The sequence below is a fragment of the Gymnoscopelus braueri genome, assembly GCF_963280865.1.
Source record: "Gymnoscopelus braueri genome assembly, chromosome: 17".
NCBI classification, from domain to species: domain Eukaryota; kingdom Metazoa; phylum Chordata; class Actinopteri; order Myctophiformes; family Myctophidae; genus Gymnoscopelus; species Gymnoscopelus braueri.
Genome location: NC_137617.1, coordinates 18,367,674 through 18,389,569, shown reverse-complemented (window position 1 = coordinate 18,389,569; position 21,896 = coordinate 18,367,674). Strand labels below are relative to the sequence as shown.

Sequence of the window (21,896 nt, the reverse complement as noted above, 5' to 3'; positions counted from 1 at the left end):
TTAAAAATGGAGTTTGAAGTTATAATGGGTTTGTATAGGAAGGGGGCGTGTCTGATAAAATGAATATTAAATATCAAAATAATGAATCAAGCAACTTAAAAACGGTCTGGGGGGCTCACAAAAGCCTGGGTAGACGATAAAATGACCCAAAGTTTTTTTGAAAGAGAAATATCCCTTTAAGCCATAGTGTCAGCTTATATGAACTTGAACAGCCCTTACAACACCACTGTCCCACCTGAAGCTGTAAAACTACTTTTTTCCCTGCCGTCATTCAGAAAATGGTCACCGCCCTGGACAAGAATTGGCACCCAGAGTGTTTCTCTTGCGTCAAGTGCAGCCGGGCGTTTGGAGAGGAAGGTAATGGCCAGTACACATCCTGTGTGGGGTACTCCAACACACACAAAGCCATGAACAAGAGGCTGTAGAATGATCAATGCTCCACATAGCCCTCAAAAACACCCCACCAGCCAACACACATAACCTCAGTTTGGCATTATTAGTTGTTAGCTACAAGGTGGCGTGAATTGGCCAAATACGGACAGAATATGTGTTTCTTCAATACTTGATATAAAGGAGAATAGACACGTATTTAACAGTATAATGTCTTCCTTGCATTTGAGTAGATCTTGTGTTTATAAGCAATATAGTTGTGTGAAAATATGACATACTCCCCGGCATTCATGTGCATAACATGGTACACTGTAAACTATGCCTAAAAGTCTACTATTCTCCCTTCTGTAGTCTCCAATATTATAATATATAGTCTATTTATATGCCATTGCTATTGGTGATAGAATGCACACGATACCTACACCTACACTGTACATTTTCACCTACACCTACACTGTACATTTTCACCTACTTACTGATGGTCTGCCCTACACTCTGCACACCTAACCAGCCCAGGTGGAGTGTGAAGTCATCTTTATACTGTCTTTTATGTCTTATGTCATACACATACGTGACCAATGGTGACCTGTTTCAAAGCATGACATCATGTCCTTTAGGTTTCCATGATCGCGAGGGGCAGCAGTACTGTCAGCAGTGCTTTTTGACCCTCTTCGCATCCCGTTGCCAAGGGTGCAGCCAGCCCATCCTGGAAAACTACATCTCAGCTCTCAATGCCCTCTGGCACCCGCAGTGCTTTGTCTGCAGAGTAAGCCTCTGTTGGTGTTTATGCTGTGTGTCACTGTGTGTCACTCATTTCTATTAAAAGTGTCACATAAGTCAGTGATTCTCAACCTTTTTAAGTTTGCATTAGACCACAGACCCCCATTTGATGCAATTTATATCTATGGGACCCCAATCTACACTGTAAAATCCTCAGTGTTAAATTAACTCTGGATTAACTCTGTGTTACAGACCCATTAGAGTCCATTTGGACCCCTGATGGTCCCCGAGCCCAACGTTGAGAAACACTGACGTAGAGAGTCATCTGCCATCATTACATTAAACCTGGCCTCGCTTTTACGCTGGGCTAATATGCTTAACTTAATACTGATTAATAGCTGATCTACAATCTTACCACGTGTCGCATAGCTATGTGTTGTGAGCTTTTAGATCAGCTATTTTCATCGTACGATAGTGTAAGGCGTGAATGGTTAAAGCTCTCACATGCCATGCCACATGCTTTAGTGCATGTTTTAGTCATGCTCTTTATTAGATGACAATGTGACAGTAATATCATGTCATGTTGAATGTTTCACTATATTAACTCCAACATTTCACAAGTTGTTGCCTTTTAAGCCAAATGTATACTTGGTCGTACGAACGTACGTGTCGCGCGACAAAGTATAAACTAGGCTGCACTTTGACTGAATCTCACTTGCTCTTTCTTCCCTCCTTCCCCAGGAGTGCTACAGCCCCTTCGTCAACGGCAGTTTCTTCGAACATGAGGGCCAGCCGCTCTGCGAGGTCCACTACCACCAGTCCCGCGGCAGTGTGTGCCAGGCCTGCCAGCAGCCGATCCTGGGCCGATGCGTGACCGCCATGGGCGCCAAGTTCCACCCCCATCACCTGGTGTGCCACTTCTGTCTCAAGCCCCTGAGCAAGGGCTGCTTCAAGGAGCAGGAAAACAAGCCCTACTGCCACCCCTGTTTCATCAAACTGTTCGGCTGAGGACCAAACCAAGATGCTGTCATCTGAGTGCCCCCTCCATAGGTCACCATGTGAAGCTACATGACTCTTTTAAGTTCTCTATCAGTCTGTTTCGTGTTAACAAGAAGAAATGATTGTGGAGCTGGTCTCTTTCTGGTGTTTTAAGAATACTAGATTCAAGAAAGGGAATGGAGAGGGGAAATGAATAGCGTTAACCACTTTCAACCTGGCGTCCCATATTTGGGGCATTACATTTTTGTCAAAGATTTTAAACAATTTTTAAAAATTGTCGATATAAGGAAATTGCGAACATATCAGATCTACAGGCTCACAACACGTTGCATCTCGACACGTTGTGAGTTTGTACATTGGCAATTTCCGGTATTTTTGCCACAGCTAAGTGTAAAATAGGGCTTAAGTTGTCAAAATTGTATTTGATGTGGAGGAAAAACGTGGACTGCAGTTGGACTGGCGGTAATATGTGCACATGAGATTAGCCAACCATAAAGTAGTTCAGAGTGAAAGACAAAATGAATGAAAGAAAACCATGATATTGATGTTTTGTAAAATTGCCATATGATGTCATGCTGATGTATGTAAATCTTTTACATACTGTATTGATTCAAATTGAATATTTACCACTGATTTTTGTTTTTGTTTTTGAGAAAAGGTAAATAGAAAAAAATAATCTGGTTGAGAGCTAAAATATTGTTTCAATGAAGGACTTGTACTGTGGTGCGAGGGAAAATGTTTAATATATTTGCTTTACATTGCAAAAAGTACCAGTGTCACTGCTATTGCATTTATATAGGTATGATGTGCTGTCCGCTGTTTTGTGTACCAGCTAAGCTATCACGTATTTGTTACAGTGCCAAAGATTTTGCATCATATTTTCACCATTGTTCTATGCATTTATTAAAAATTATAATAATGATACCAAAGAACACAATAAACGGCTATTACTCTGTTCAGTGCACAGGAGATGAATGAACCAAGTGCAATCAAAACTCACTATCAGTGGTGGGAAGTAACTAAGTAGGCTACAGTTACTTGGGTACTAGCTGCACTATATGAAGTAACTTTCCTCTTCTACCCTGATTTGAAACCGGTTTCCTGCACAAGTGCTGCCATTTTTACTAAATAGAAGTAAAAGTATTGAAAATTGGAAATACTGAAGAAAGTAAAAAATAACTCTAAATTGTACTTAAGTACAGTACTTAAGTAAATGTACTTAGTTACTTTCCACCACTGGTACTTGAGTACTTGAGGATGATGAGCAGGAGTTGAGTAGGTAGGTGAGCTGCAAGGTGCGCTTGCTTTGGCTCTCCGTCGGGACCACGCCCCCTCCTTTACGTCACAGCCGTGTTCATTAATTAAGCTAATGAGCGACCCCGTGCGTCTGACACCCATGCTGACACCAGAGACAGCAGCTTGTCGAAAGAGTCTCTCAGCATGTGTGACACGATTTTGCCGAACACGCCACTGAGTGGCTCAGAAGAAGTAAGTTGTACAGTTTTCTTTTGTCTGTGAATCTCTAGGATAAAGGAGATGATACAGGTGTGACCCCCCCCCCCCCCCCCCCCCAAGATAATCATATTTGGACTGGGGGGACCCCCCACCCAGACGAGCACTTTTTTGTAGGCATTACGTTTCTTTTGTTTGACTCGGTTCCAGTTCCACAGATATTATTTTGTTATTTTGATCGGCTATTATTAAATAGCCGATCTACAAGCTCACAAGCCTAGAGGCTTGAGCTTGTAGAACAGCTATTTTCTAAATGTTTGCCTCTTATATAATTTGACAATGTTTGACCGGTTTTTATGGTATAGTTTTGTTGATTACTTTTGATGCAGTTCATTTTTTTAAGGTATTAAAAAGGTCTTAAAAGTCATTAAATAGTCACTTTACTGGGTTATGTTGGGTCCCGACCCACAGGTTGAGAACACTGCAGTCAGGAGGAGTGTACCCAAGTGGGGTGAAATATCAACACAAAATCAAAAAAGCCTGACTTGATGCTTCCTCGTACGACGGTGTTACGCGTCCAGATCTACAAACTCACGACACGTGGCCTCGTCATGCCTTGTGAGCTTGCAGATCTGGCCGCGTAACAGATCTGCTTGATCTGCAATTATTTCGATCTGCTATATCTGCAATTATTTCGATCTGCTGGATCTGCTGTTTTTATTTCGGCCTGTGTAGATTTTGGGTGCTTGCAGAGTGCAGTCCTATTTTAGTCAAGTATAATTAATAGGCCTATGCACACATTCTAATAATCTGATAGGGCTATGGCTAATGTAGGCTACTTTAATGATTTCAAATTAAACTAATGCACTATTAGCCTTCATGTAAATTTAAACTTTTAATTTAAAAGTAAGATCTAAAGCCTATATTAAATTTTAGGAAAATATCTCGTCATCAGTGTCTGCTGTGTAGCCTATCACTTTAGTTTTTTTTTTGCTTGTATAATAGCCTACAACTACATGTTTGTCTTGTAATTCCTTCCTACATTTATATCTTGGTTATTGTGATCTGAACTCTTGTTTGTCTTTTATTGTCTTATGGAGACTGAAAATGAGGTCTCCCAGCCACAGTGGCCTGAGAAGGGAGATCCGTGGAATGAAGGAGACAATGACATGGATTGTGAGCTACAGCAGATGGCCGAGGAGGACGAGATGATAGATCTCTACAATGAAGAGACGTTTGGGATGGGTATGTAAGATTTGTATGTCCTGGATGATGAAACAAAGAAACTTGGCCCGAGGCCATACTGTCAAAAAATAAAATGGGGAAAATGTACTGTTCTGACTGTCTAGATCTGGATTCTGAGGACGCGGTGACGGGAGGCGATTCCAGCAGACCTCTCCTCCAGTTTGGAGAAACGCCTCCAGTCCCCCCAGTCCCGCCGCACATCTCCCTTCCTCCCACCCCGCGTTCCCTCTCACCCTCCCCTCCCAAGCAGCACAGACCACAGTACGTGCCCACCTGCCCCGCTGGGCAGCGTGGCAGAGGGAGGGGTCCAAGGGGACCAAGGGGAGGGCAACGCAAGCCACATATGTTTGAAGACCCAGCTGTGATGAGGACAGTGGAGGGGCGACCAAGCATCAAGGTAAAACAAACGCATTTAGATCTGGAAGCTATTCCCCCAGACCTCACTGCATGGCAGGTTGTCCTCGTCTTGGACTGCTGATTTTCATTCTTCTTTCTCTTTTAAGAGTCTTGACAGTTCCATAGTTGAATGTGGAACTGCTCTGTCCTGGAGTGGTTGGGATGAAAATGATGTGAGTTTCTATTTCTAAGTTTAACAGACATTTAAAAAAAATGTGACAAGCCTTATATCGTAATATCTACAAGCTCACAACGCATCGCATTGCAATATGTCGTTGGCTTGTAGATCTCTATTTACGCCAGGCAGGGTGAAATTGATAATATCCACTGTGGGATTTTTGCCTGCCACCCTGACTAAATTGCTTCCTTTTCATCTTAAATAGTGGATGTCACCATCTTACAGAAGGACAAGAAAAACCTCTGGATCAATTCTACAGGTTAGTTGCTGAGCAAATATATTCTGCATTTCAGTGAGTTTACTAAACAACAGTCATCATATCCTTTGTTTGTGTGTGTTTTAGGATAACGCTATAGTGTATATGATTGATGGTCATGATGGCAGAGGTCATCATCCATCCAAGTTCCTAGTAGAGCCTCCATACCCCTTCCCTTCCTTCAGAGGCAGGAGAGGATCCCCCAGAAGACCCTACTATAACAGATCGTTTGCCCCGCGAGGCACTCCTCAGGTGCACAATTAAGTGATTATTTCGCCCATGTATTAAGATTTGGGCAACTTTCCTAAAGAAATTACAAGTACAACTATCTTTATTGTTTTTGCAGATGAATACCGTAATGCCACAATCCCCCCTTCTCTCCCGCCAACCTCTGACCCCACGGCAGCATTACGATCAGGTGGCCTCTTATAATGCAGTAGAGAGATAGTAATTGTTTTTTTCCAAGTGCCCAAAGGGTAAATTCACTACGTGTTGTTTTTTCTTTTTACTCACTGAGCTGTGTTCTTCTGTAGAATCAGACAGGGGGCTTTAGGTTTCCATTAGGGCGTCCATGTTCCCCCTCCCATCACTCAATGGCCCCCAAGATAATGCAGCTTCGCTTTGGAACCAACTCTCCTAGACCGTCCCCCGTGTACAGTCCTTCATCTAACCCAGTGCAGCGTTTCAGGTCTGTCTATGTCCCATGACTGATGTGGAGTGATATGTGATGAGGACTAGACCTTTTTACATGCATACTGTAAAGACTTAATTCATCAAAAGATAATCGAGCAACACGCCGTTTGAAGTATGAAATGGGGTAACTCAATAGTCGACCTCCAAGGATGTTGTACCTGAAGTTACCGGATAGTTTGATAATGCTTAGTTTCACAGAACATGCTGTGATATTCAAACTGAAGCAGACAAAGTACACATCCATTGTTAAGAGTTGTCATTTGTCCCCGTCTAACCCACAGTTATCCCGGACCTGTTACCCAGCTCCACCCACAACACAAGCGACAAATTATTCAGAAATTCCGGACAATACAACGGTTGGCAGTGCTTGGCACTACACTAGGCTTTGCTTTCTTTCTTTCATATTCAAATCACAAACTATTAATGCCTCAATTAAATGAAGCGCATCACCCCTTTGTAGGAAACCAGAGCGTTGGGATCCTTACTGTGATCTCATGACAGCCAAAGAAAAGGAGTGGATCATCAGGCTCCAAATGATTCAGCTACAAAGTGAGAACCCGTACCGTGAGGACTATTACTACCAGGTACTCTAGCGTCACTGATATCCAAGCTTGGCTCTATTGTGCCTTTGAATGTTGAACCCGGTGTCACCTTGTGCACAATCACACATGCATCTGAAACGGACGCCTCCCGTTCACTTCCATCCTACGTGAGCAAAGTCATGGAGTGTCCTCTTATAGTGCTTTCACTTATGATTTTTTTTTTGCTCACATTGAATGGAAGTGAACTAGACTGGTTTGTTTCAGTCGTGCATTGTGACTGTCACCTTATACTTGGTTGCACGCTGGTGTCACCCACCGAAAATAGCCGCTGCGACTCGGTGTGAGCTTGGAGATATGCTATTTGTGGTGTGTGACACAGGGTGCAAATCAGGCATTAGTACTACGTGTCATCAGTTAAAGTGATTTGTAATAATTTGACCATTTCTCTTATTCAACGCTAGGAGTACTATCGGCGATTAGAAGCTAAACTCACTGAAGAGGAGCTGGGCATCAGGACCAAAAAGGAACTGCCCAAGCTCACCACGCCATACATCACAAAACCAGACACTTATACACCAGGTTTATGACTTATTCACCCGTCTTATGTTAATAAACCATGCTGTCATCTCATTTGCAAGTGTTTTCACACATTTCGGGATTCATCTGTTCTTCCAGTTGTGCATATTGAAGGTTCCTTAGGTCAGGTTGCTGTGTCCACGTGCTACTCGCCTCGCCGTGCCATTGGCGCCGTCCACGCTGCTAAAGTTCCATACAAGGTTCCAAACGAGGTGATGGTGTGATTTCATAATAATAATAATGTATTTATTTATTTCTGTCCATTTTTGATGAGGCTTTGCCTTCCTCTGTAATCAGAAATGGGTATGTATTCATGACAGGAACAGAAAGACACCAGACAGCAGAGATTAGACCTCCTCAACAAAATTGAAAAGGTAAAATGGTTTCTAGTCACGTGTCTTGTTTGTGACTCCAAAAAGTAGGTGTCATACTGTATGTGTCACACCTGTCCTGCAGCTGTTCATAGTGCTGTTGGAAGTAGAGGACGCAGAGAGGGAGAAGACCTCTGTGTTGACGGAGGCAGAGGAAACGAGGCAGAGAGAGAATACTCTGAGAAAGGTGAAGCACATCTACTCAGAGCTACAAGACCCTGATACTCTGTGAGTACTCCACAGCACTCTTAAGAAATAGATTTTGACATACTTGTCCAAACCGAGATCATTTATGAACTTGACGAACAGACAATGGCCAGGTTTCCCAAACGAAAATGAGCTCAGACGCAGCCTAGAAGCTGCGTGAGAGCCTCCACGCACATGCGCAGTAGCAACCCCGCCACGATCTATCTTCATTAGTGGCAGCTGTGTGTGCCCAACGTGGCATCTAAACTGGCTTCAGGAGGCACCATCGTCGTAGGTTCTAGTTACGTGTGTGCTAAAACTACATTCGCGAGACAGCATAGACGTAAAGACCTCCTGGACGAAGTCTACGTAAAGCCGACGTAAACTACGTAGTGCTGTCTGCCGCTACACTGCAGTTTAAACACCCTTTGCGAAAGTGAAATGGATCATAAAAATACCAGAGCCAACTGTCAGATGTCCTGAAGCAGTCCACTCCAAATACAACTTTTGAATAATATATTTATGAATGAAATTACAGTGGTGAGTTGACATCTGCAAGTTAAATAAAACACTAAAGTGTCCCCATTATGCAAGTAAATTAAATATACTTAAAATACCAAAAGTAAAGGTATGCAGAATGTCCCATTTCCCAAATTTAATATGTATTAAAATCTTTTGAAAATAGCAAATCTACAAGCTTGTGAGGCGTTGTGAGCTTGTAGATCTGCTATTTTCAAAAGTTTTTTTAACCGTTCATAAACATGGCGAGCGCAAGAGCTGTCACTTTGTGAGAGGAACTGGGGACTTTAATCATAACGTTTAACTATAAAACTTCGAAATTAAGTAAACATGTTTAGCTCAGCATCATTTATATACCTTTAGTTAACTTGGCATATGCTTAATATTTTTATCAGACGATCGGATCATCCGTGAGAGTACAATTTGTAAACTTCGGGTTCATGCATATAGAGGACGAAGCCCTGGTTCAGAGAGTTAGTGAACTACAGCCACACATGTCCGTAAAGCGTCCGTCAAGTTGCCGTACGGACGCCGGAGGTCCCATCCACTCCCATGTTAAAAAAAAAACGGAACGGTACTTCCGGTTTTAAACTTAACATGGGAGTGGATGGGACTTCCGGCGTCCGTACGGCAACTTGACGGACGCTTTACGGACATGTGTGGCTGTACACACTAACGCTCTGAATCAGGGCTAGAAGCAGCGCAGCTGCCCGCCCTGTGTGTGTGTGTGTGTGTGTGTGTGTGTATATGTACACACACACACACACACACACACACACACACACACACACACACACACACACACACACACACACACACACACACACACACACATATATATAAATTAAATGTGTGTGTGGTCGGTCTTTTCATAGATCTATTTCGCTACGATGGGTGTTACTAGTGCCCTAGGGCGCTCGTAACAAACTGCTGCGTCTGACAGCACTCAGGGCTACGCCTCTCCCAGTAGTAGGAGGAGAGTAGGATACCTCTATGCTGTTGCCCGAATGTATTTTAGCAGACACGTGAAGCCAGTTTAGATGCCACGTAGGGCACAACCAGCTGCTACTAATGAGGGTAGAGGTAGATTTCGCCGAGTCCCAGCTGTGTAGGAGGCTCTTACGCAAGCTGCGGAGGCAACGCATGACCTGAAATCTACGTGCCTGCTAGGGTACTGCGCAGATTGTGTGGACACACGTAAGACCCGTCGTAGAACCTGCGCAGATGCTCAACGCAGCATCTCTACGAATCTCTTTGGGAAACGCGGCCAATGATTGCTAGCATGAAAGTAACATAGGTCACCATATTATTGAAGGTGGTGGCTAAATGACCTTTTGGGACATGGTCCTCAGTGCTACTGACAGCCAGAGTAATGATTTTTTTTAAATTTCCACTGCAGAGAGTTGGGTGAGGAGTTCCTGCCTTGTCTACTGATCTCCAAAGGCAAGAAGCTGCTGGCCAGACTTATTAAATTTTTGGACCATGATTCCAATCTTCTTGCTCTGCGGGCAGTGAGCTCTCATTTGCATACACTGATGGCCAGAGATACAGATGAGGTGAGGGATCTATGATGAATCCTTTTTGTGAAATGTAGAGCTGTTTTAGTGGATCTTTGGTATAAGATGTCTTCCATCCCTACTTCCCAGTCTCTTCCGGTTCTCTTCCCACCTCTTCGGATTGTGATTGGAGGCCTGACCTTCAGCCAGCTCGTTGGGGTCCTCAAGATTCTGACAATATCAGAGTCTCTAACGACATACGAGTGCCTGACGCTAGCATGTCAAAACAAGGTCTGTCCTTCCTATGGCTGCTTTGCTTTCATTCACTTTTTTGTTGGACGCTTTCCTCAGCAACTTCAAACTTGGTGGGGGTCTTTTTGGACTGAATCATTGTTTCTTCCTACCCCTCCCCTTTCCCTGTGTTTTTTGTGTCTTTTTAGTTTGGGCTGTCTTTGCTTTACGCCCTCCTGTCCCAAGGAGAAAGGCTGCTCTCCTCAGGAGCTCCACTGGAGCCCAGCATTGGTGACTTTGAGACCTGGTGAGAATTTTCAACCTAATATTCCCATAGGACCTATATTTTATATTTCTGTCGTTTTTTAACATGCCGTTGGAGTGGCATTAAATCTGCTGTCCTTTTGTGCTTCTTCAGGACGGATACAATTTTCCAGGTGGCAGGACAGCTATCCCAGTGTTCCTTGGTAGAGCCCCTCTTCATGCCGCCTAACCTGCTCACTCTCTTCTGTCGTTACCTGGACAAGCGTACTGTTCACCAGCTGAAGAGCAACATAGAGTGAGTCCTTCACACACTGTCATATGTGTTTTTAATAAAATCATAAGACTTGGTCTGTAAAGTGCTATTAACAAATGTTATAACATTATTGTACCTGCTAATCACTTTAAATCAACACATATAATTGTGTGTTTGCATAAGACTGGACGTTTATTTCATTTTCATTTCTCTTTATCTAGATCTGCAACAGGATTCCTAGCTCTTGCATCATGAACTTGGGACAGGCTGAATCATTTCTTCAGCCAGTGACAAGGATGTGGTGAGCAGTAGACTGCACTGAAAGGAGTACAAGCATAGCCCAGTATTCATTATAACTGTCTAGCTATGTGTTGTACTGTGTAGTTTGTGTTTAAAAACACACTGATTGCTATTCCCCCCTTTTGTTTTCTCCCTCACCCCTCACTTATTCTTTTTTTTTCTCTGCGCTCTCAAAACTGTTTCCCCTTTGTATTTCCTTTGTCTTGTCTTTTACTCTCCTCCCTCAGGTCCCCAAGGCCCAAGAGTTCGAAATTCTTGTCTGAGTAGATCAGATATACATTCTGGGTAGTTCAAAACAAAAAAACAGCATTGGGATCACTTTGATACACGATTTGTGATCATAGAATTATCTCTGCAAACATTATGTAAATAATTTCTGCAAACATTATGTCAATAATAAATTAATCTCATATCTTTAAAATCTGTTCCACCCGGATAGGGATTAAAAGTTTTGAACTCTTGGGACCAGTAGATGTAGCAATGCAAGTTGATTTGGTTTGGAACCCTCAGACAAAGTGCTACCACCTTCTCCCATGTAAATGTGTCAAACAGTGTAGTTGGTGGACTGGCCAGTAGGTAGAGCTGATGGATTCATCAGAGTTCCAACTTACCATTTATAACCTAGATGGCACCACTACCTCAAGTCAGTGCATTGTTATCAGGCCAACTGTCAGACATTTAGAGCAAAGAAGTATTGTTGTAGACTGAGATGCCTGTTGTCACTGCGTACACTATTTTTGATCAAAGACTTTGGAGACTGATGGGGTAATGGAGGATTGTATAGTAATTTACGAGTGTACAGCTATGTTCATTATTGTAATTAATTTATGAAATGGCACATTGAAATGCTGTGCAAATTTTGCGTTCTTTATATAAAAACACGTAGAATGTATGCATTGAGCATGCATATATGGGTTACAATACTACCATACTAAATATGCTGTATTTTCAGTCTTTAAATGTTTCAGTTGTAAAAGTTTTATTTAAGAGTTATTTTGGAAACAGTATTTAATTTGCACTATTGTATAGCACGTAAGCATAAGAAATAAAATTCTTAAAAAAAAAAAAACTTGTCTTGACATTTCTGACATACTGTTTGAGGACAAAGCAGTGAGTAAACGGCTTTGCATTATTACATTGTTATATGATGGGTTAAATATGCATCAAGAATCAGTTGCACTAAGATGCAAGGGAGATGAATGCCCTCATGTTATAAGATATACACTCTCCAATGCAAGTTCCTGCTATTGCCTTAAATGTATTTGTAGTTCAACTGACTGGAGCAAGTTGAGACTTGAAGTTGAGTATTTATTCAAAAGGGCCACAGGGGCCAAGCTGTAACTGTAAATTTAATTGATAAAAACATCATTAAGTAGTGAGTGGAACGGGAAGGGTTTTCATCCAATACCGGCTCGTTCAAAGGTCCCCTCAAAACAAATGTTGTTGTGATCAGAGCGATCAACTGAAACCCTGGTTAAAATGATGTTCCAGACGATGCAAGAACAGACATGAAATGAGGTAAGAATCTAACCCATTTCACGGACCAGAAGCTTCAAATTACCAGATGCACAATGTGATGGCAATACATGGGTTGTATTAATGTTCAGGTTAACAGCCCATCAAGTGTTAAATAGCATAATTATTGAAATAAATATTTGCACATGGTCAAGTTTCTGAGCGTTGGTTGCTTGGATCATAAATTTAGAGGTGTTCATGTCCTGTGTAGACCGTGTGTAATGGTGGATCTACTGCTGCTACTGCACTCTTGAGGCCAAGCCAGCTGCTCCTGCCAAAAGAAACAAGAGGCTTGAAAATAATTAATGTATGGTGAATGACTACTTTGCACTTCTGTTTAAACTGGCAGCAGACCCCTGCTTGTATAAATCTGAGCAAACTGCAACATAAGTCTGCCTCAACAGAACAAGACATGCATACCCGTGGAGATGCACTTCACATAAATACTGTTCAACATTTAACGTAACAGGTTTTTCGTAGGCTATTAGAAGTTAAATCAGTTGGAAACGGGAGACAAATCCATGCATTAACCTGGCGTCCCAATTTTGGGAAAGTCATCGGTGAAAAAAAGACATTTCAAAGATTTTCATCAACAAAAAAGCAAAAGATTACTCTACAACTCATGTTGCAAACGCATCTACAAGCACTATGGTCTTGTAGATCCCCTATTTTTTGTTATTTTTGAAACTTGAAGTATAAAATATGGCTTAAGTGGTATTAAGGACCTTAATACCACTTAAGCCATATTTTATACTGAAGGCTGATTGTTACTGTATACATCTTGTGCTTTATTACTCTTATGAAAAAAAAATTTAGTACATTAATACATTTTAGATGGCTACATTTTGAGCCATTATAAAATGTTATGTACTGTAGTCGTTATATTTTGAGCCGTTATAAAATTTTAGGTAGGTTACTACAGTTTTAACAGTTTACTTTTTGCTCACTGCAATGTGGTCCAGATTTCAGGCCTTTTTGCTGAAGGGCATCTGGCTCAAGTCAGTGATAATCCTGTACTGCGCAGAAACACCTCTATGTGACATTCCTAGAGAGGGAAGCTGATTGGAGTGACGTGATGTGACTCTAGCCTAGGGAAGGAAAAGAGTGAATCCATGTGAACCAGGATGTTGAGGCTCAAACTCAACTATTGGCTTTAAGCCATGGTTAGTAGTGCTGAGTGCATCCATGCTCCCCAGATGATGCTTTTGCGACCCAAAAGCCTTTGCTCTAGACCTCTAGTGCCATCCTTATGCCAATATTTCTAATTGCACACACACACACACACACACACACACACACACACACACACACACACATTTAACATCTTTATTTGCGTAAATAAACAGTAACAGTAGTAGATGTGCAAACTTGGCAAAGCTCAACAACAAGTATTTCAGGATACAGATCACGGGTACAGGAAGCGTTGCCTCCTCCATATATGGCGACTGCCAATTATCACAGACACTGAACAGAATTTTGCCAATGCCTTAGCTCTTGGCTTAGGCATTCCTGCAATCTGCAGGCCTCTCACAAGTGATTTGTGGACATTACCGAGGCTTCCAAATATGAACACAAGCAGTTTACATTTGTAACCAAGCTGTATAATAGCATCCTTAAGACATTGGTAAGGAATGCCTCTTCCAGGCTGTGGTCAAATGTACATGCCACTTCCAAAATGGTCACTTCTCTACTGTTCTCATCAACAATAACAACACACACACACACACACGTACACGTACACGCACACGCACACGCACACGCACGCACACACACGCACACACATTCTGCTTGCATTCATGCTGGAGGAAGAACCCCAACTTATTTGCGTGACGATCGACCTTTCCTCTATATCTCAGAATCCAATGGGCAGATTGCAGGATGAACCCTACTGATTTTGGCTGGATGGCAGCGGTGCACACGTGTTGCCAGCAGGGCTTTTAGACTCTTTTACGCCCAATCCTGATGTCCACACACTCACAGACTCATGGACTTTGAGGTGCATTCCCACCATATCTGTGAGAGCTTAGGGCTGTCCCACTGTCAAATCATCAAGTGCTTGAGGACTCTCTCACAGACTTTCTGATCCCTTTATGCTCACTCTCCATACGTCTGCATTTCTGCAGACATTGCCTTTGGGAATTACCCCCAGTTCATAGCATTATGAAGTTAAATAAGAGGTATACCAGTGCAAGCCAGAAGCAAAAAACAAAAGTAAACAAATGTAAGGACATACTACAAGAAAATATGTTTACACGTATAAACACAGCTCACTGGTGATTCACACTCAGCCAGAACTGTACGTGTAGTTTTACGAAGGCATGATGATTTACAAATATGGGGGGATTGGGATTGGGCCGAAATATTCAGATTCAGATTCAACTTTATTGTCCCAATACATTACAGATGTAAAAGAGTGGGTGAAATTAGCTTCTGTACAAGCTCCCTACATTTACAGTTTCAAGGAAGGGTTAGAAAAGAGAATGAAAAGAATGGAGAGGATAAGAAACAAGGAAACAAGCAAAAATCTAATATACAATATCAAATATACATAAGTTCTAATAAAAATAAATTGCAATAGAAGGTAGAAATGCTTCTTGTGCAGTTAGAGAAACATATCCAGCAGATATAAACAGCAGGTAAAAATAAATCACAGTTTCATGTGTATGGTTTACATAATAGCACTAGCAGTAGATATACAGAAACTGATGATTGTGCGAATGGTCTCTTGTGAGACATCCTTTAGCAACAGATATCGCAGCTGATATATGTATACAGTGAAAGTGCTGGTGTCGCCGCAGCGGAGTGCAGCTGCAGTCAATACCCCCAAAAATTATCCTGTGTGGCGGCCTGTGTCATCAATACATCCTGGCACCGGGCAGGTCTCAGCACTTGTTGAACAACCTGCAGCAATGTTGCCTGGTGGAAACTGTTCAGAAGTCTGGTGATGTTGCTTTTGATACATATTTCTTGCCTGGCTGTGGCCGCTGCAGCACTGTGGACAGATTGTGGCTGGGGTGATGAGTGTCCTTGACAATGACAATCCACACAACTTTGTCTACACACTGCTTCTCGTAATCCCTGGAGCAAGAGGAGTTTACCTCTGACGAAGCGCAGGGCATCATCTGAGGTGTGCTTCCATTATGTTCTTGTTACAGACCACAATGGTTGATGTCCAAGAACTGCCTCACACTTGCACAAGCTTTAAATTGTTTTCTTGACTGGTCATGCCTTCAGAATGCACCCCAATGTGAGACTTCCATCTCAGGAGGACTACTGCAATACCCCACCATGTTTTAATGTGTTTTGGTCTGTCTGTGATCCCCTCCAACCTACAGACAGGTCAGATAAATCCCAATGTTGGCAGACAGAGCCAATATTGTTCTATTGTCTGGGAGTGGGCTGGAATGTGGGACCAGGGTGACACACTGTGTGCCTGTGGCTGGATAGAGCGTTTAAATGGAATAGCTATACGAAATGTGGATAGTTGCTTGTAGAGCCACCATATACACTACACTGGTGAGGCCATGAACATGGTATGTCCTGGAGGCAATGTGATATATAGACTGGCATCAGTGTGGATCCCTACTTAAAGCATCATTTATATTATGGTATGTCAAGTGTTATGCATAAATGGAGGTGTATTTCCGATAATTAGCTCACCAAATACTATTTATTTTAAGGCAAGCTGTATTATGGGAGGTGTCTGGAGGGTTACCATGGAAATGGCTGAGATTCTGAAACATGTCATGAAAGACATATTTATGCATAGCACACATTCTCCTTGAATGTTACCGTATAGGTGCCATTTCATATGCTCCACGGCACTAACGTCAAGGCCTTTGATGTAATAGTTGTCCATATAATCTGCAGTGTTTAATGAGGGGAGCTATCAATCAGAGTTGCTCCCTGGCGCTGTCTGCCTGTGTTTATTAACCATTCTGCCACCCCCACATCTGTGTCCTTTAGGATTGTTTATCTATGGGCTCCCTGGCCCCCCGAAACCCATGCTTCACTGAAAAGGGCTATTATGGGTTAATGACTGTGGCTTGTAACATTACTGTTCTTGTGACCACATAATGTCAACAATTTGACATAGCATGCCATGTCCCAGTGTGATTGACTCATAGACCAAGGCAATGTGTGACTCCAAATTATCAGCCCACTAGGTGAGAAACATGCATCCTGCTCATGTCAATCATGTTTCAAGATATTTCGCAGTGCATTTTCTGCTTAACACTGTTGCCATTTATGGAAATACTTAGAACGTTTTATTTATTTATTATCAAAGCCCCGCCCAAAACACAGAATTCGCATCCATCCCTTTGTGCATGCTTGTAGTGGACTTAAAAGTTACTTTGCAGAGGGAAAATACATGTTCAATTGTACCGTATACCCACCCAACATTAGTTGTCAGAGTCTGCTGGCTCTCAGCAAATGATTTAAGGACCAGAGCTTAGTGGGCATCCTGCTAACAGTGCTGTGCACACGCACCTGGGTTTGTATACACATAGCTGAGACGGCTAACTGGAGCCTGAGAATCCTTGTCAAACTGTGGTTACATTGTGTTTTTGCGCCTAATTTTTTGTATGGTAGGCAGAGCGACACACTAACATCCTGCCAGGCACCTCAAATCACACACCCACCTCAGTTGTGGCTCCAACATCTCCATCTGGGTGTCCAGTAGCACCTCAGAGGGGTGACATCAATCAATCAGCTACAGGCTGCCCCAGCAGTAACAGCTCTGTTTGGTTATTTTCTTTACTTCAGTGGTACAGTAGTAAGTGGTTTGTGGTGTATTTTCAAAGCTTTGCTTTCTGCCTTACTCAGGTTTGCAGTACTACTTAGTTACAGTAATGATGATAAAGTATTAGTACTGTAGGTAGGCCTTACCGTACTTTAGTTCAGAGAGGATATAATTCAGACAGCGGGAGTCATGGATACAGTCAGAGACAAGGAATTTTAGTGATTATTTTTCTTTGCTGTGCCTGAAAACCATATTGACAACACGTGTGTGTGTGTGTGTTAGTGTGTGTGTGTGTGTGTGTGTGTGTGTGTGTGTGTGTGTGTGTGTGTGTGTGTGTGTGTGCGTGCGTGCGTGCGTGCGTGCGTGCGTGCGTGCGTGCGTACGTGCGTGCGTGCGTGCGTGCGTGTGCGTACGCATGAGTGCGCACGCACACGTGTGTGTGTGTCTGTGTGGGAGGTCTAGAAGAGGTGTCATTGTGTTTGTGTGTAGGCCTATGTTTTGTAGAGGTTTAGATAAATATACAAATGGATCGTAATTTTGAATGGAAAGCTCAACCCCTGAGCATTTGAGTATAGCCTTACACTTCACACTCAACACAACATTCAGTTACCATAGAGAAACTATTGGCTGTATTCTGCTTAGAGATTTTGTTAAACTAACCAGATTCCGCACAACAGTTGACTATAGGAACTATACACCCTGCTTAGAAATGTTGTAACCAGATAAAAAAAACAGTGGACCCATATTTTAATGCTGTATATAAGTCATTGTGTATAAACCAAATGCACAGTTCACAGAACAGATGAAACAAACAGAGTATACCAGCCAGAATTATTTTAGTCCTTCAGTTCAGCACCAAATGCTATTTGTGTAGCATTACAAACGGTGGTGATGACTTAAATTTGAGGGATTTCTTGACTACATTGAAATCAACGTGATTCTGAATAGAAAATACACAAACATATCTAGCTTTCATATTATTGTTAAGCTAAAAAACAACAACTCTTTAATACAGTCACTGTGTTTTATCAAGGGTAACATTGCACCTTCTCCCCAATTTTGATTTGAAATAAAGAGGAGGATGGAGCTGAACGACCTATTAAAGCACCTGTTTTGCCTTGCAAACACGCTACTTGATAAAATCCTCAGTGTTAATTTAGCTCTGACAGTGGTTACATTCGTACACTTACTTTGTTACCAATAGATAAATGAATGATATGATAAATGAACTTTTATTTAACATTTACTGAGTTGATTTCAATACAAGTGATTTCACTTCTTCTTAAGTAATAGTTAATGCAAGTACAGTGTGTAACAGTACTTCTACTTGAGTTGGATATTCACTTTTTCCACCCCTGGCTATAATGGTCATTGGTGAGTGAGTTGGTCCTAGTGGTCATCCCTCTGGGGTGGTCACTGCGTTTGTGTGAGAGAGGTTTGGGTGGGTTAAGAGGTGAGACATTAACCTCTCCTTGACCCTATAAGAAGAGGATTTGAGCATGAGGTGAGGAATCTACATTGAAGGTGAGATATATTTATCTTTTTACTCCGTTTTCCCCCCTTGAATATACAATGAGCTACTCTCAACCTGACTGTATGCATATAAGCTGAGATCATGGAAGACTTGCAGGCCAAGGGAGGAGAGGTGAATCTTATTTGAAAAATGTTCCCTCCTATAATGTTTAACTAGTCTTTTCTTCTTTTCTTTGCATCTCAACGTGACGTAATTACCTTTGCACAATCCACTGAGATACAAGGCGCATTGTATAGTATCAGGAAGTATGTTAAACTAGAAAAAGTGCTCCTCGGAGCACAGGTCTCCACCAGGTCAGGTACGTTATTCTGGCCTCCTGGTGGCGCTATAATAGGTCAAGGTGAAAAGGGTGCCAACCGTGCCATTTATTCTTGCATTGACACTGCATTCATGATTTGAGGCATTTTGTTCCAAAAATGTGTTTTGCTAAATTAGACCTGCTGGTGGCGCTATAACAGGCCAATGTGAGAAGGGTGGCATTTCTTCCTCGGCCTAGTGGGAATGTGCGTGTGAAATTTCACGGAAATCCCAAGCTGTGTGTATACTTTGAGGCTTTTTGTTCAAAACGGACCAATCCTGCAAACTTTGGAAGCTAACCTTAGGCAATGAGGATGAATATGGGAAATCGGACAGATCCGTGTTGATCACATGACTATAGTGATACTGTGTACCGATTTGCATGACGTTTGGATAAAATTTGTAGGAGTAATATAAAAAAATGGGTTTTGCACAAATCGGCCTCCTGGTGGCGCTATAAAAGGCCCATGTGAAAGATTTGGGGCAGAGGTTCTGAATTGGCATCCAGGGAGTGTGTGTGCACAGTTTCGGAGCGACCGGGCCAACGGTGCCGGAGATTAGCTGGTGACAGACGGACACACACACACACACACACACGGACACACGGACGGACGGACAAGGGGTAAAACATACTCTCTCACCATGCCTTCGGCCTGGCGGAGACAACTACAGTAGGCCTCATGTAGGTAGGCCTATACCTACATGAGATTAAATTGTGATATACAGGTAAATATGAAACATATCAGACACTACATTTCCCTGTAGTTTCTTGTTTTCATTTTCATACAAACACAACTTTTCTGACACTATGGTGTTGTTTTCAAGTGATTTATTTATTATGTTTTTTTAATATGTTTTCATACAGTATGTGTCTCTGTCTATAATTCATTCCATGGTTTGACAGATTAATTGAGTACACTACCAATTCAAGCTTGTATTTCATTTTTTGGGGTGAGTGTGGCTTGTCTGGCCGGCCTAACAGTTGACTTGATTACAAAATCCACTGAAATAATTTAAAGTGCACCTTGTTTTCCAAGGAACACAAGTGCACAATATGCTTTTCATTGCATGGCATTAGCAAGAGACAGCGTTTCCTTCCTGGAGACAACACCTTGATCAAATATAACACTGCGTGTCTGCTCATATTTGTAGGCCTATACGTCAATTATGTGTAAGTCTGCATAGAATAGAGTAGACAATATGACAAATACAATTAGGGGAATTTAAGCCAGCGTAGTGCATCACAAATCAATGCAAAGTGACTATTCTGGGTTTATGAGCTCTATGTTGACAACTGTCTGTGGAGTAGCCTACATCTATCAATGTCCAAAACCTGGTGAGCTCCCCGTTTTACTTTGTCCATCTCTCTCTCAAGTGTCAATGTACTAAGTGCCCAATTATTCAGTTAGTGTGTGTACAGTGCACTGGTGCCAAGGAGCTGTCCGATCCCCTTAACAAGGGAGGAGCACGATGGGCACATTGTCTGTCTGAGGTAGTGAGAGGAGGGGCACCTCGGACAAGAGGGTATATGAGCCCCCCATAAACACAGCTGCATGCCTACCGTCCTTTGAAGACCTGCTGAATTCCCCTCTGCTTATTCTCTTTTCCACCTTTTTCTCTGAGTCTTAAACATTTTTTGGCTTTCATCTTCAGTCTCCACCATGTTGGGATGGCTACTTCTTCACACTATAGGAATCCTTTGGATGGTGCAGACAGCACACCTGACGGGTGAGTGTCTCAAATGCACAGTAAAGACGCGGTAATAGATCGGAATAAGAAAACACCTAAGAAATCAGAAGCTACTTAAACTGACTACATACTTCACTGGCTATTAATGTTTGCAATATTTTGTGTTTTTAACAATTTGTATCAGATGCAGTTTGTAAAATAAATGAATTAATTCAATGCATGTTTGAATGAAGCCACACATTGGTCATTTCAGTTGTGTACACAAATCAGACATTTGACTTGCTCCAACAACTTGCATTCACATATTTTTAAATGCATTCATATACTGTACAGTATATGGAACCAAAAAGAAAAGGTGGTGACTGTAATCTGGCAATCAGATAGATTGCCGTTATTTACCGGCACCGGCTCAGGAGGTAGACTGGATGTATTAGAATCAGAAGATTCCCGGTTGGATCCTCGTCTCCATCAGGCTTCATGTCAAAGTGTCCTTGAGCAAGACACAAGAAACCCCTACAGTTAACTGTCCCTAATGAGCAGGCTGGTACCTTGGATGGTTGCCTCTGCCGTTGGTGTGTGAATGTGTGTATGAATGGGTGTATTGCACATTGTTAAGCACTTTGGAGAACAGCACTCTATAAATGCACGATTTACCATTTATTTCGTTTATTTTTTCTCTTTCTGGAAAAGGTGATGCTTGAATTGATGACACGGCTTGTTGCAGGGAATTAATGTGTGTGGAGGCAATGTTCCTAGCTTGCACAGTTGAAATGTGGTCAGATGTTTGTATATCTGCGGTGTGCTATGAGAAGAAGGTGAAAGGCTTCATGAGCTGCAGCTTGTGAGCTATGAACAGACATGACATGGGAGAAGCAGATGCTATATGATGTGGTGGACCATTACCAGCATGCTCTCTCTCTCTGTGGAGGAGTATAGGTGGCAGGCTCAGACTTTAGTTATTAAGTATTAATTAATTAATTATTGTACATCAGCTGAATGGTGCAATACAAAGTCTTAAAGGCAGCCCTTATAGGATTTTGTTCTGTATGA

At 42.2% G+C, this 21,896-nt stretch overlaps 2 protein-coding genes across 2 annotated transcripts in view; both read left to right on the top strand.

Annotated features, from left to right (window-relative positions):
- The window catches only part of LOC308104695 (transforming growth factor beta-1-induced transcript 1 protein-like), a 14,122-nt gene extending 11,730 nt beyond the window's left edge, over nucleotides 1-2,392 (top strand). Inside the window, exons 10-12 of the mRNA XM_080455191.1 lie at nucleotides 276-357; nucleotides 1,008-1,156; nucleotides 1,852-2,392. Of these exons, the coding sequence (XP_080311317.1) occupies nucleotides 276-357; nucleotides 1,008-1,156; nucleotides 1,852-2,118 (498 nt within the window). The 3' untranslated portion in view covers nucleotides 2,119-2,392. The remainder of the gene's footprint in view (nucleotides 1-275; nucleotides 358-1,007; nucleotides 1,157-1,851) is intronic.
- A 2,338-nt stretch (nucleotides 2,393-4,730) lies between these two features.
- patl2 (PAT1 homolog 2) lies at nucleotides 4,731-11,022 on the top strand (the record flags this gene model as incomplete). The annotated part of the gene is made up of 17 exons (XM_080455651.1): nucleotides 4,731-4,806; nucleotides 4,911-5,203; nucleotides 5,310-5,375; nucleotides 5,724-5,888; nucleotides 5,983-6,054; nucleotides 6,176-6,324; nucleotides 6,611-6,685; nucleotides 6,790-6,913; nucleotides 7,333-7,450; nucleotides 7,547-7,659; nucleotides 7,774-7,821; nucleotides 7,904-8,046; nucleotides 9,923-10,079; nucleotides 10,170-10,310; nucleotides 10,460-10,557; nucleotides 10,669-10,809; nucleotides 10,989-11,022. The coding sequence occupies 17 exons, from the start codon at nucleotides 4,731-4,733 to the stop codon at nucleotides 11,020-11,022; spliced, it is 2,013 nt and encodes a 670-aa protein (XP_080311777.1).
- Between the last annotated feature and the right edge of the window lie 10,874 nt (nucleotides 11,023-21,896).